The following is a 16,655-nucleotide window of genomic DNA, read 5'->3' as shown; positions in this document are numbered from 1 at the left end:
AATCTTGGAGACAAAGGCCACATTTGAAAGCCTATACAGGTATATAGAAATATGGGCTTCAAAGCAAAATGTCTTCATAGTTCATATTTTGGGAAATCTGAGTGCCACTCCATAGCAAGGAGCAGAAATTACATCAGAGTTGTGAATGACAGGTACTGGCGGTATCCGGGAATAGCTATAATCACATATCTTTGGAAAAGGTATGTCACATTGTCATAATTCCATCATGTTTGGTATTTAAATGTGCATGAGATTATGACCTGTTTATTGAAGGGGGAGTTATGTCTCTGGGATATATCTGAGAGAAGCTACCAAAGTTCAAAACTTTAGAAATCATTTTGAACAAACCCTAGGTGACACCCAGGGGACATTTCCGACACCCCCAACTTTAACATCCACACTGTCCCTGTGAATACCGTCCCATTTCATTTTGCTTAAAAACCTGTGTTGTGAAAGGACAAATTGTCAGACTTGAGGGAAATCAATTCACATTAATAAGCTGTCCATCTTCCAAGCCAATTTCCCTTGGCCAGAAAATGCAACTCATGTAAGTGCTACTCTGAATGTAACACCTTTTATTTTAAACTGCTTTGCTTGTGTATGTTATCTCAATCTATTAATTGTTTATTAATTATTTTTTTATATCTGAATACACTGTACTTTTGTATATTAAATCTATAATTGAATATGTTGCGTCCTTGATACTCTAACAAATCCATTAGCCTGTTAAGAAATAGCTGGACCAAGTTAACCCTTTGAATGCGTGTGATTTGTGACACATTTGATTAACCAGCAGTGTGTGTTTGCATTTACATTTGTGTAACAGTTTGGAGGTGTGAAGAATTAATCCTTTGTTTCCTGATGTGGGTCTTGCTGGTCTGTGGGCAGCTAGAAGCCTTGTGTGCCAGTGTGGGACAGTATATGGGGATCCTATTGCCCGTATTCAATAGGTGGTGGCAAACCTGAATTGTGTGGAGGGTGTAAGAGCGCTGTTTGGGGGCAACTCAGTAGGTCTATAACATGTGTGGTAGGTAGAGAGAAAGACTGTGGGCTGGAATCGTATGAGACCTCATACAGCAAACACCCAAAGTCACGGCAGCTGGGAGCGTGTTTGTGATGCTCTCATTTGAGGGCCATGCAGTGCAATGATGTGCAAAGAGCACCATGAGAATTTGAAGCATATTAAAACACTCAACCTGATTCCTACTATACTTATATTTTCAAAATAGATTTCATTATTTCATGTACAGTGAACAGCAATGAGTGTATTTTTTTAATGGTTATTTTTAGGAAGGATATAAGAAGGATATATTACAATTACACTCTATTTATAATCTCTGTGAGAGCAAACCTAATAATAGTTTAAATTCATCAACCTGAATTTAGGTTCCAAGCCCAGGTTTGCATGGTCAAACCACTTTTTCATAGCCATCTCACTTATCTTGGCAGCAAGTGATTTTGGCATCATATTCTTGATCCACATTGTATAGCGTCTTGACAGTGTCATGTCAATAGGGAAGCCACCATAGGAGATTCGACTGACCACCCAGGATCCATGTCTGGTACTAAGATAAACCTAATGAACATAATATTAAAATAATACATATTAAACAATAATATGGCTGTAAGTATAAGATAACATTAACTTACAACTGGTTCTGAAATCAGAACTCATTGATTATTAGATTTAGCTTCTATCTCTGTTTTTACATTCCTAGGTTACATCTTCTATATACAAAATAGAGTATTTTCTGCTAAAACTGATGCACCCATGTAGCCTCTTGAAATCATTACTGAAAGCATGTTTAAAATACTGCAAGAGTTACAAAGTTCTATCCCCATGAGGTAACAAGTTTTATTTTTTAACGGACATGGAGTACAAAAACTAAAGCTACCATCCATGTTCTATTGTTGTCGTCATGTTATTATTCTGGTTTCCTCTTTTTAAATGGCTATTCTTTGGTATGGTGAAGAAAAGGACTCCTTTGTTCTGTGCTCTAGTGCACGGAAAGGGCATTTACTACAGTCTACTGTAAAGGGGAGTGATCGGGGCGGGGAAGGGTTGTGTGGCCGTAAACAATGTACTGTGTTGGCTTGCCAAACTCAAGCGCACACAGCTATGGCGTCAGCAAGCTCTACGGCCATGAGAGTAACTCTGTCTTTCTGCCGTTTCTCTGGCTCCAGCTCTGGGGCTAGTTTAAGATAGCCGGCAGGTCAGCCGGCATTACAGCCAGCCGATCCGCCATCAGCCATCACTATAAAGTGTCAAAAAATATTAATTTTATTTTCTAAAAAAAGCATTTGGTCCCCACCTCCTAATGCTATTAACCTTAGTGCTGCCAGTGCAGTGTTGGTTTCGGCAAACTCAGGGAAAAAAAATGCATGGGGTCACCCCAATTTTACAGAACCCAGCATTAGGCCAACCAGCCAGGGTGGGTGGCACTATAGCTGGGGGACAAGCAGCAGGGGTTTCCCTGCCATAGTGACAAGCCAACCCCAAGCTGTTCAGTACGGGGCTGGATTCCTTAGGGAGTTGGGTCCGTGAAAAAATGTTTGGGCCCCCACTCTATGAAGACCCAGCCTGTGCTGAAAGCACTAGGGCTCTTCCTACAGAAACATATTAAATTGCAGTTTTAGAAACCTATGAAATCAATGGAAATAAATCATTTCCATTTACAATTCAGGTGTAAAAACAAAACAAATAACATATTTATGCCTGTCTGATGGTAAAAACTAGAGATGCTCACTGACCCCCGTGTTTTGGTTTTGTTTTTGGTTTTGGATCTGGATTACCGTCGTGTTTTGGTTTTTGGTTTTGGTTTTGCAAAACCGCCACCGCCATTGCGTGTTTTGGTTTTGGTTTATTTGGTTTTGCTTTGCTATTTTGTTGGAAAATAAATGTTTTTGGGCATAAAATAACCAAATTTAGTGCTCCACCTGTTTCTTGGATAAGTAATATAATTGTAAATCCCTTAAATTATCAAAAAAACAGTTTAATTCCTGGTAGGTAGGCCTTCATTTATTCTACACACAAACCAGACTGTCTTCCTCTTCATCTATGCATATTGGCAATGCAGCCATCGTCCTTGGGTGTATATTACACCCTACACTTATAGTTAAATATCTATAGAAATGGACCAAGGCAGTTTGGTTTCTGTCTCTATAGCGCCCCCCCCCCCCCCCCCCTCCCACCCTCCACTTGTAGTTGAATAGAAAAAAAGCAGCCTGGATAGACTGAACAATATAAAAAATAAATGGACCAAGGTAGTTTGGTGGCTGTCTATGACCGACCTCCACTTGTAGTTGAATAGAGAAAAAGAACCTTGCATAGACTGTAGAATTAGAATATTAAAAGAAATGGACAAAGGCAGTTTGGTATCTGTCTGCATCATAAATATCAACATCATCATTAGCGCCCTCGTCGCCTACACAAATCTCCCCCTATCCTCTTCTAATTCCAAAGTGGCATCATCAATTTGTGTATCACCGGCTACACTCGGGCTGTTCAGGCACACATCAGCAGGACTGCTGAAAGGGCCCTTCTTTATGTGTACACTAACAGAATGCTCACGATTAGACATACTCTAATGGGATTAGACTCTTCACAGGGATTGGCCTTAGTGTTTTCTTGCAGCTCGGCTTTCACACGTAACAGTAGTTGTGCACCACTTTTGGAATTCAAATTACTTGGTCTTGCAAATTCTATAGACAAGCCTGCTTGTCTTCCTCTTCATCAATGACTCTTAGCAATTGAGCACTCGTCTTATGAGTGCAAATTAGTAAAAATACAGTTTAATCCCTGATAGACCCGCCACCAACCTTTGCATGTTAATAGTAGGATTGGTTGCAGTTATGGTCAAGGTCACACATTTTTTTAAAAAATCTTTCAAACCAGCCCAGATGTTAAACTGTTGTGCTCTGCCCCCTGCGTCATCCCTGCTTGTGTTTGGAAAGGGCATATTGGTGCCAGAACCTCACGTGCCAGAACTGCTGCCACTGGTGCCACACTGCTGCAGGACTTACACAATCAACCGCATCCTCATCGTCAGATACCCAAATCTCCCCCACATCCTCTTCTAAAGACAAAGTGTCATCCTAACTTGGTGTATCACCAGCTACACTCGGGCTGTTCAGGCACACATCAGCAGAACTGCTTAAAGGACCCTTCTTTATGGGTACACTAACAGAATGCTCACTTTTAGACATCCCACTGTTGGATGGACTCTCCACAGGGAATGGTGTCATTTCTGATTCAGAGCAAACATTATCCTCTAATGCTTTACTGTTATCTTGCAGCTCGGCTTTGACGCGTAACAGTAGTTGTGCACCACTTGTAGGCTCGGTAACATTTTTGGATCTGCCACTAATAGAGAAAGGTGAAGGCCTCATTCTCTCTTTGCCACTGCGTGTGTAGAATGGCATGTTGGCAAATTTATTTTTATCGGCAGTTAACTTTTCCTCAGTTACACTTCTTTTTCGCTTCAACACGGTAATTTATTTTTTGGGTGAGTGTTTTTTTGCCTGATTTCAAAAGACGGTGTAGTTTGACATCGCCTTTCCCAGATGACGTACTGGGAACACTACCATCAGGACTGGTGACAGAACCTGGTTGCTCATTTTGCTCATATGTGGACTGCTTTGAATCCATTCTGAGCCCAAATCACTTGTAGTGCTACAAATTGTTTTTGACACTGATGCCAAATAGGACTTTTTGGACAGGCAGAAAAATTTCTGCAAAAGAATGGGGGACACCCCAAAAGCAAATGGGAGTGCTAAATATATTATTTTGACACTGCTGCAAAATAGGACTTTTTTGACTGCCAGATACATTTCTGAAAAAGAATGGGGGACACCCCATGGAGTGCCAGAAACTGAACAAAAACCCTCCTCTCTTCTCCTCTTACTGCTGTAACAACTGATTACAATGGTATTGAATACAATCAATCACTGTCCCTGCGCTGATATAGCCAGTGTGACCTAACCCTGCTTTCTCCCTCTGTCAAATGGCGATGGATTGCTGTGGATGCTGGTATTTATGCTTTTCAAATCTTGCGAGAACCAAGCTCAGAAAAACGAATACGTCACAATGACGTTTTGCCTCGATTTCGAATCCGACTGGGTGGGAGAGTACCGAGCGTGCTCGACTCGGTTCTCGGATACCCTAAATTCGGTAGGATTCGGATCTCGGGGAACCGAGCCCGCCCATCTCTAGTAAAAAGCAACCTCTTCCATTATTTACTTAAGATTCTATAATAGAATGTATAACAAAATGTCTAGGGACAACTAAGAGCTAGTTGCTAAAAATTACTAATTTATTTCTGGAATCTTTAAGTAAAATTGCTTTCCTATAGGAAAACCTCCTGGTAAGATAGCAAATGCTGTAGTTGCTCTCCAACTGTGATACTGCAAAACCCAGCATTCTTACAGAGAATACAATACATTATAGCTCATATCAGCTGGTGATCCATAGAATGCAAAAGTATGGCCAACAAGTTAAAAAAAATTAAGTGATCCAAGTCCCATGAACAGGACCATCAGAAGTACTTAAAATAGTTAACCCTTTAAAACAAGATTGGCAACCTGTTTTGCAATATGACTGAGCTCCACCGCAATATCTCCAGCTGAATTTCCAGTCCCCACAACAACCACAGTCTTCCCTCTGTACTCCTCACATGTTTTGTAGAAACGGCTGTGAATGTAACGACCTTTGAAATTTTCTATACCTATAAAGAGAAATTACATCCATGATGGAATCTTTACAGACTATTTTATATTTAATTTACAGTGGTTTATGTTTTCAGACTTTTACACTTCTAATTATGAATACATGCATTGGTAGAATTCTGGTGCATTGGCATTTTCTATGGTTCATTATTGTTTCTACCCTTGAACTGGGATTGAAGACCAAGTATTGAAACCTTCATATTGCAGAACAACATTATATTAGCTAAATGATGCATAGTCTGTCATTTGACTTTTACCTGATTTATTCTGCTGTCGTGGATCACAGACTTTGGGCTAGATTTACTAAATCGCGGGTTTGAAAATGTGGAGTTGTTGCTTATAGCATCCAATCAGATTAGAGCTGTCATTTATTTAGTGCACTCTACAAAATGACAGCTAGAATCTGATTGGTTGCTATAAGCAACATCTCCACTTTTTCAAACCCGCCGTTTAGTAAATATACCCCTTTGTCTCTGAATTTCTACATATCTCTTAAGGAAGCTATTGGAAATATTATTCGCAACTATGAGAACAGTAGGGATTGTGGTTTTGTCAACGCACCCACTGCTTGGTAGACCAATTTCTGCATGAATGCACATTCTTTTATAGGAAAGTGCATGGGGTATATTTACTAAACTGCGGGTTTAAAAAAGTGAAGATGTTGCCTATAGAAACCAATCAGATTCTAGTTACCATTTATTTAGTACATTTTACAAAATGACAGCTAGAAGCTGATTGGTTGCTATAGGCAGCATCTCCACTTTTTCAAGCCCGCAGTTTAATAAATCTAGCCCCATGGATTTACGCGCCAAGATGGTGACATTTGGAGAGGTTCAATATTGTTCATCTTGTGAAGAAAGGAGCTGGGCATATTGGGAAATCCTTACTGAGTGGAGATAGGCATATGCATGTTCCCATATGCAAATATGAAATCTGCAAAACATAATTATTTAAATAAGATTCAAGGGTAGAGAAGGCATATTTAGGAAGGTGGTCATGGTTTAGCAGTGGGCCATGGAGAATAAGAGAAACCAGAGAGTTTTGTCCCTGCAATTGGACTTGTTTTTTATGTCTTCAGGGTTTGTGGCTACCATGTCTCAACATATATTTTCCAGGATTCTCTTTTTGTATTTCTAAGTGCACTTTACATGGGAAAACATTTTTATTGGTACAGACTGATTAATGGATAAACATTAATACAAAAGTGTTGCATGTAATAAAACAGACCCAATTTCCCCTCACTCTCATGATTAAATAAAGTAGGGGTGTGCACCGGCCACTTTTAGTGTTTTGTGTTTTGGGTTCTGATTAACTTGAGGTTTTGGGTTCTGATTTGTTTTGTCAAAACACCTGACGAAAGGTTTTGGTTCTGATTTACGGTTTTGGGTTCTGATTTATTTTTAAAAAAGCATAAAAAGTGCTAAAATCCAGTTTTTGGGTTTTTTTTTCACTCCTACGCTATTATTAACCTCAATAACATTCAATAACAATTATTTCCACTAATTTCCAGTCTATTCAGAACACCTCACACCTCACAATATTGTTTTTAGTCCAAAACGTTGCACCGAGGTAGCTGGATGTCTAAGCTAAGCGACACAAGTGGGCGGCACAAACACGTGGCCCATCGTAGGTGGCTGTGTAGGCTTGAATGGCCTTTTTCTGCTCCTCCATCCTCTGCAGCATATATAGGGTGTAATTCTAGCGCGTCACTACCTCTTGTTTTCGATGATGACAGGGCATTTTCATTATTTTTGGATTTGGCAGCAACAGTGAACGTAGTTTAATATCTGATACGCAGCTATCTGGACTGCGTAGTGGAGTGGCCCCGGTACCCAGTTTGGTACCGGGGCCACAATACCTCCTCCAACTGATCTGAATTCCACTGCACAGATGGCTGCTCCTACATCCTCTGCAGCATATACAGGGTGTAGTTCTAGCGCATCAATACCTCTTGTTTTCGATGATGACAGGGCATTTTCATTATTTTTGGATTTGGCAGCAACAGTGAACGTAGTTTAATATCTGATACGCAGCTATCTGGACTGCGTAGTGTAGTGGCCCCGGTACCCAGTTTGGTACCGGGGCCACAATACCTCATCCAACTGGTCTGAATTCCACTGCACAGGTGGCTGCTCCTACATCCTCTGCAACATATACAGGGTGTAGTTCTAGCGCGTCAATACCTCATTTTCGATGATGACAGGGCATTTTCATTATTTTTGGATTTGGTAGCAACAGTGAACGTAGTTTAATATCTGATACGCAGCTATCTGGACTGCGTAGTGGAGTGGCCCCGGTACCCAGTTTGGTACCGGGGCCACAATACCTCCTTCAACTAGTCTAAATTCCACTGCACAGATGGCAGACACCGGACGCACGTCTAACACCAACATAACTGTGCCGGTGACATGGCCTGCAGGAATATCTCTGATGGAGATAGAACTAGGCCCCATAGAGCACATAATGCCAAAAAAAGAGTTGCAAGATGGAATTGTCCTTGGGCCCTCCCACCCACCCTGATGTTGTTGAAATAGGACATGCGCACTTTAACAAACCAATCATTTCAGCTAAAGGGCCTACCAAACTTTGGCTGAAATGATTGGTTTGTTTGGACCCCCACAAAATGAGCTGGCAAAGAAAAAAAAAAGGTGCAAGATGAAATTGTCCTTGGGCCCTCCCACCCACCCTTATGTTGTTGAAATAGGACATGCACACTTTAACAAACCAATCATTTCAGCGACAGGGCCTACCAAACTACTGTGGCTGAAATGATTGGTTTGTTTGGGCCCCCACACAAAAAAAGCTATTTATCTCTCCCTGTACAAACTAAACTGGCTCTACTGAGGCAAGATGTCGTCCTCATTCTCATCCTCTGATTCCTGGCCCCCTTCAGTGTGTACTTCCTCATCCTCACACATTATCAATTCGTCCCTGCTGGACTCCACAACCACAGGTCCCTCTGTAGTATCTGGAGGCCAGTGCTGTACTTGATTGAGGAATTGATAATTCATTTTTATGAACTTCATTTTTTCTACGTTTTGCGGAAGCAACCTCTTTCGCCGCTCACTGACCAGGTTCCCTGCTGCACTAAAAACTCTTTCCGAGTACACACTGGACGGAGGACAACTCAGGTAAAATAGAGCCAGTTTGTACAGGGGCTTCCAAACTGCCTTTTTTTCCTGCCAGTAAAAGTAAAGACTGTCTGACATGTCTACTTGGATGGTGAATGTAGTTTGAGTTTTAAATAGCAGTACCTAGTATTTTTTGATACAGCAGCAACAGTGAACGTAGTTTGAGTTCTAAATAGCAGTACCTAGTATTTTTTGATACAGCAGCAACAGTGAACGTAGTTTGACTTTTAAATAGCAGTACCTAGTATTTTTTAACTAATTTTTTAATATTTTTTTTTCAATTATGTTTGGATAATTTTTTTATAATTTTATTTTTTTTTTTTTTAATTATTTTTTTATAAGTTTTTTATAAAAAATGTTTACATTTTTTAGAACTTTTGGATAATTTGAAAATAACAATGCCCTTAGCAGAACAGAGCACAGGACACAGGCAGCACCACTGGACTCAGCAGAAGAGAGCACCGGACAAAGCACAAAGCAACACTAAACTGAAAAGCAGGACAGGAGCTCCCTAACTACAACCTCCCTCACAAGTGATCGCAGCCAGAATGAAGATGGCGGCAGCGAGCAGTGAATTTATGACATCCGAGTCTCGCGAGATCCGACGCAAGACTTGGATGTCATAGCCTCGGTTTGGCTTCATTTGCCGCCCGGAAGTTCCCGAACAGTGCTCGGATCCCGTCGGATCCGCACTGTTCGGGTAGGCTCGGATTACCGAAATCAGAGCCCGCTCATCTCTAAAATAAAGGCCCTAAAAAAGATTCAGGATGGATTTTAAATTGACATTTTACTCTTTCGCCATGATTTTCTACTAGGAAAAATCTAAGCCTGATTTAAAGCGTGCAGTAACAGCCCTACTTCTTATTCACAAGGCATGACAGTCGGCCGCTGAATATTTTGAAGTTAGTAGTAATATACTGTTACTGTATCACCAATTTTTACACACAATTTGTAATTAGAACAAAATAGTTTAGACAACTCTCCATAAAGATCACCGAACTGAGGATATATTTTCAAACTTACTACTCCTGACATGCACATATTCTCAATATCTAACTTAGCTTCAGGTTACCAGCTCCACCTGTCACATGTTGAAATAAATACATGTGTAAATAAATGTCTAGTCATCATGTATACAAACTATATACTGCACAGTTATAAAATACTGATAGAAAAATGTTGAAAATTTCAATAAATAAGATCTGTAAAATAAACGGAGAAGGTGTCAGTAGCTGATGTTGGAAAACATCTCACAACCTTATTGTGGGTGGGATCATTTGAGGGACATATTTAAATCTACCCCTTTAAGACAATCTTTCATTGTTGCCCTTTGCATGTTTTAATATTCCCCCCCCCCCTTCCCCCCAATCTCCCGAGCTACCTCTTGCCAAAGTTGGCAAGTATGAGTTAGCCCTAACTGAGGAAGAAATCTAATTGTATGTGCCATTATTGTTGTTATATCCTGCTCTGGCTTAAGCCTACATTATGTTCTGAATAATAGGAATGAGACAAAGCTAAACGTGGCATTAGATGGCACGAACTCCAACTTTACAACTAAATAAAAAGTTTGTGTAATTAAACTGGGCTCTGCGCCATAAACACTGCAATAAAGTAATGACATATTCCACTGTGACTCAGGTATCTGAAGTATACGTACATTCATTTTATTTTCAGTGGAGATAATTTATTGTGCCCTGTAGAGGTCATATCAACTTATCTGTCTCTGTTGCCTTTTTATAAATCATTGGTAAAGGCCCTTATTTTATTGAAGCTAGTCTTTTTCCGCTCCTTTCTGTTTTTGTAGTTTTTTACTTAAGTAAATACAAAATATACAATTTAATTTTATATAATATTACACAGTGCTTTTTTTCATACCAATCTTTCTGGTAATTTGTCATATAGTGCAAATTTCAGTTGCTTTTCTTACAACACTACCCATGTGCTAGTAGACCTAATAATATGATTGAAATGGTGGGTGGATGAACACCTGTGGCCTGATTCATTAAGGATCTTAACTTGAGAAACTTCTTATTTCAGTCTCCTGGACAAAACCATGTTACAATGCAAGGGGTGCAAATTAGTATTCTGTTTTGCACATAAGTTAAATACTGACTGTTTTTTCATGTAGCACACAAATACTTGATAGCTTATTTGTACACTGAAATTTAAAGTTGATATTTGTGTGCTACATGAAAAAACAGGCAGTATTTAACTTATGTGCAAAACAGAATACTAATTTGCACCCCTTGCATTGTAACATGGTTTTGTCCAGGAGACTGAAATAAGAAGTTTCTCAAGTTAAGATCCTTAATGAATCAGGCACCTGGTTTTTGTGCTAATTTACCTAAAAGTCCAAGTTTTCATATTGTTTTATTTGTTTTTAATCATGTTCAGCTAGTCATAGCATTAAGTGTCTTTAAAACTGTTCTCTACCACAAAAATTGGTATATAATTAATTATAATACTCACCCGGAAAACAGTGTAGTGGCAAATAAGGATCAGTATAATGGCCATTGCAAACTATCACAGCATCAAAAATGGCTGAGCACATATTGCCATGATTTTCTATTAAAACATCCCATTGTCCTGTAGTGGCAAAATCTTGGCATTGCTTTACACTGCAAACTTTTGTCTGCACACAATTAAGAGAAAAGATTATGAGCATTAGTGAGACATGGAATTAAAACAACAGTTGATGATTTAGTATACATGTGGGATTCTCATCCAGACGGAAACTGTAAGAGCAATGGTTAAGGTAAATTATATATTTATGTAACCACGCAGTTTCATATATATATTATATTACTCTATGTTATGTTCTCTGGGTAACATCCTGGGCTCTTCAGGCTGGAGCCTGTGATGTCACCCATGGGCACATTTTCTGATATATAAAATCATCATCATCATCATCATTTATTTATATAGCGCCAACATATTCCATAGCGCTTTATTATCAAGTTAGATAATAACTTGATTGTGAGTGACAGTTATCTATTTTGGGATCTATAATGGAAATCTTTATTACTACCACTATATGATTTATGATGCCCACAATAACACAACTATCTAGTAAGATTTTGTTTTAGCTATATAATTATAAATTAAATATAATTATGTCTGCTATTATATATAGATCCAGGCAAATGTACTGTATTCCCTTGCACTGTTTAATGTGCACATGGTAGTGACATCACTAGCCTTCATTTGTTATATTTGACATTTCTCTGGGACTAGTTTATAGGTTTGAATTATTAACTGTCGTAGACTCTATGGGCCTGATTCATTAAGGAAAGTAAGGCAAAAAAAGGAGTAACTTTGCTACTGGACAAACTATGGTACAATACAAGGGGCCCAAATTAGTAATTAATATATATATATATCTATAATATAAAAGCCTAGTGGCGTGTGTCTGTGTGTGAAAAAAAAAAAAAACAAGCTGCAGCGCCACCTGCTGGGCGGAGTTATACACTGAACTACTAAATTCTTAGTGTGTGTGTGAAAAAAAAACTCAGAAAGGGCTGAAATTTGGTATACTAAGATGTTTTTAATTTGTTAATTTAATTTGTTAATTGTTAAAAGTGTTTATAGAGATTTTAAAAAAATATATATATATTTCTTGAAGGAGAGGTGACAGTTGGGAGTGGTTGGTGGTTGCCGGGGGTGACAGTTGGGAGTGGTTGGTGGTTGCCGGGGGTGACAGTTGGGAGTGGTTGGTGGTTGCCGTGGGTGACAGTTGGGAGTGGTTGGTGGTTGCCGGGGGTGACAGAGCGAGAGTAGTGTGATACTCAGGACCACTGAGAGAGATCCCTGTGTCTGGATAGACATCTGGATAGATGTGGCGATAAAGATGAAGGATGAGGTGATGGAAAAAAATGATGAGGTGGTGACATGTGGACAAAACCACGTTAAAAAAGGGCGCTTGCGTCGGGAAGTAACGCTCTTCCCCTGAGGAGGCCTGGGCTAGGCCCAAATGCATGACAAGAACCTTTTTAACACCTTAAGTAGCTTGATTTGACTAGAATGCATGAGTATCATGCACGGGTTAACTTGTATATATATATGTATATATATATAGATATATATATGTATATATATATATATATATATATAGATATATATGTATATATATATATATATATATATAGATATATATATATATATATGTATATATATATATATACATATATATATATATATATATATATATATATATATATATATATATATATATATATGTATATATATAGATATATATATGTATATATATATATGTGTGTATATATATATATATATATATATATATATATATATATATATATATTATAGGGGTTCAAATGGCAAGTTTTATGTTTAAAACAATGCAAACAAGTAAAATTGATGGCTATATACTACTATGTTTACACTAGTTTGTTACATAAGTCGCCTGGCGGTTGATTTTACATTAACTGTTCCCTAAATGCCCTTATCAAGAGTTATCTTACCTAATAAATAAAGACACTTGACACTTGTTTAGTGAAGAAATGTCACAAAATTTTATTGACAATAAATTAAAGTGGTGGTAAATAAAAAGCACGCCCATTCAGATACCAGCCATTCCAACACTAAAATTGTGTCTACCAAAAACTACTCAGACACTTCTAGGCAGCAGAGCCCCTACCTTGTTTGGCTCAGTACCTAGGACCCTCCCAAAAAGGCAGTGCCCCATAACTCCCTAATGGGGAGTGTTACTAACGATGACCCTCCCTTATAAAGGACAGCACTCCACTGCCACATGAATGTGTCATTTATGGCTGTTGATTGACATGCTTTTCTGCCACTAAGACCCTTCTGAAATAAAAATTATCAATTACACAATAATGCAATTGGATGATCCATCTTAGGGGACTGGGTGGGTGGGGATTTTTCCAGTGGCAAGAGAGAAACCAGCCTATGCATCTTCTTATAAAACCTCCCCAGCTAAGGCCATCCCCGAAACCTTTACTGATTGACTGGCTAACTATAACAGTCCTAGTAATATTAACTCTTGAAGGGCTCAACTATTTCTTCTTCACCACAACCTGGGAAGTGGTTTAGCAACATCAGGCTGGTATGAGCTGAGGGGATGAGAATCTGCACAGAGAGAGGAAGAGACAGGGACCCAGGACATAGGGGAGGAAGTCCTGGGACCCCCCTTATAATCTGGGGAGCTGATCCATCGCCTGCTGCCACTGGGAACCATAGTACAACAACACTGACATAATACTAGTGATATGGGGCAGATTTCAGGGATAATTTACCTCAGAAAGTGACAGGATGATAGAAAGGAGCAGCACACAGGGAGTGTGTGTCAGCATCCAACTGAGAGATATTACCCACGCAGAGCATGTGAGACAGATATTATCCACGCAGAGAACGGAAAAGAGATATTACCCCCGCAGATGAAGGGTGAGTGAACACTGCTGTGAGATAGATGAGGGTGAGCTAGAGAGCCACCATTTTGGATGTGACTGCCCCATTAATATTCTGTCCATGTAGCCCTTAAGAACTGTGTAGGAGGAAACAGGAAATATATATAGGAACTGTACATATTTATCACTGCAATAGTTTAAGAATGTGCTGGAGTGAAGAAGGCGTGTAAATAAAGAGTTTATTTGAGGGGAGGGGTATGCAAAATAGAGATAGTCTGGCGCCCAAATTAATGAGACATTTGATTGCACTGCACCAAGTTACATCACCTATGTCCTAACATCATCACAGAGACTCTGTAAAAATAACCTGCATGTGTGGGGACCCTCTGGTCATCTACATCCATGCCAGGAGCTAGCCAGGGCTGAGAAGGAGATGCACTGCCTAAACTGTGAACCTCAACACTACACAGTGTCAGGGGGTTACACAAGTTTAGTTAATATTTTTAGAATTATAATTTTCACCATCATCGTCATTATTTTTCATTCCACCCAACCTTTCCAATTTGAACATTTAGACATTATAGACTAAGCTCTGATCAATGCAGACCACACCCCTTAATCAGTCTCCAAAGACAGGGACCATTAGTGGGTTTAAATAAATAATACAATTGTGCACTAGTGTTTTTTCTTAAAATAAAGCAACAGCTAGTATTATTCAGGGACAAATGGTCCTTTGATGACACAGTTTTAGATACATTAGATATAAATGTACACTACTGGTCGAAAGTTTTAGAACACCACATTTTTCCCGTTTTTATTGATATTTAAATAAATCAAGACTAGTGATTAACCTAAAGCAGTACAAAGGTAACCCTTGAAAAAGTCTCCGTTCGAGATGAAACGCGTTGGGTCACCTTTTTGACTCATTCCAGTATCCGTGGACAGGAAGTGACTCTGTGCTCCACTGTGGAATGCATCTCACCCGCGGATTCCGGCATACACGATCCGACTGTTGCAACCAGCCTGCCTGTTCTGGAGTTCCATTCTGAAGGAGATCATTGGACCTTGATTCTCATTCATCCAGCAACGCTTCCACGCCGTTTACCAACACTAGCGTGAGTTCGGTGGTGCACACTCCGGTCATTACTCCATTTTTCTATTTGTATTTTAGTTAGCATTTCATGCTGTGCATGGTTTCATTGTAGTTTATTGTTATGGCCAATATTGGGTCTTATTAAACTGCTTTTTAGTTAACCCCTCCTGGTCACATACGTTTGTTCAGTCTGCAATTGCATTCCTTACTACAATATTATTGTGTACCAATCATAGCACATATTACCAGCTGATATCACCCTCTTTTTCCTTCTTTTCTCTTTTCCCTCCTATTTTCTCTCCCCCCTCCCTCTTTTCCTTTCTTTTCCTTCTTCTTTTTGAGGTTTATCCTGACAAACGTGGACATGTGTGGATTTCTGGATTGATCCCTAATTGGTTTATACTCCATTGACAGCAATTCCATATCCTGCAAGTGTTTTTCAGAGACTTTGTGTGTTTTTTTGTGAACTCATAGAGCCAAGGATTTTTTTGCTTTTTTTGCTTTTTTTCTCCAATCAGACTATCTTACAGTTCAATCTATGGTATGCATTGATACACCACCTTTATTTTTGTCATATCCAGCCATTGTATGTGATGTGTTTTATTCATTCTGCTGCAATATTCACCCCTTTTCTTTATTAACACTTCGCGAGCGCAGTTGGAACATATTTATTTGTACAGTACAAAGGTAAGCAGAAAAATGCTAGAGGTTAAAAAAAGTTTAGGGTAGCAAAAAATGAAAAAATAATGTTAATTTCAGAGCTATACAAAAAGATATTTCGGGAAACCAGTAGAGGGTTAACAATTTACAGTTGTTCTACAGCAATAGAAGTACATTATGCTTTAAAATTTGATGCAAACAACTCCTATAGGTGTCCAAACTTTTGCTGATTACTTGATTATTGTTGAAACAGACTTTAATTATATCCTCTGAAACATTGCTTGGACAATATTGTAATGCAGGAACCAGGATGGCGAAAAAAAGGCAATTAACAAAGGAAGACAGACAGACCATTTTAACCTTTTGTTTAGAGAAATTGCAAAGAAATCCAAGGTGTCAGTGAGTACAGTCTCTTACACTAAGAAAGGGTACTTAGAAACTGGATGAAACTCTGACAGGAAGAGGTCTGGCAGACCCAAAGCCACAACAGAATCAGAAGACAAGTTTCTGAGGGTTAACAGCTTGCATGATCTGCAGTTTACAGGACAGCAGTTTCAAGCACAGCTTAACAGTGGTCGAAGTAAGCAAGTCTCAGTTTCAAATGTGAAGAGAAGACTTTGAGCTGCAGGTTTGATATTTTTAGTGGCAAAATAATGCCAT

General features: G+C 39.1%; 1 protein-coding gene across 1 annotated transcript in view; it reads right to left on the bottom strand.

Moving 5' to 3' along the window:
- Positions 1-16,655, bottom strand: part of LOC142099232 (dimethylaniline monooxygenase [N-oxide-forming] 2-like) — a 46,492-nt gene that overhangs the window by 15,184 nt on the left and 14,653 nt on the right. The window contains exons 4-6 of the mRNA XM_075182474.1: positions 11,325-11,487; positions 5,581-5,723; positions 1,377-1,576 (exon numbers count right to left, since the gene is read on the bottom strand). Of these exons, the coding sequence (XP_075038575.1) occupies positions 1,377-1,576; positions 5,581-5,723; positions 11,325-11,487 (506 nt within the window). The remainder of the gene's footprint in view (positions 1-1,376; positions 1,577-5,580; positions 5,724-11,324; positions 11,488-16,655) is intronic.

Source organism: Mixophyes fleayi, chromosome 8 (genome assembly GCF_038048845.1).
Source record: "Mixophyes fleayi isolate aMixFle1 chromosome 8, aMixFle1.hap1, whole genome shotgun sequence".
NCBI classification, from domain to species: Eukaryota; Metazoa; Chordata; class Amphibia; order Anura; family Limnodynastidae; genus Mixophyes; species Mixophyes fleayi.
This window is presented reverse-complemented; position numbering and strand designations above follow the sequence as displayed.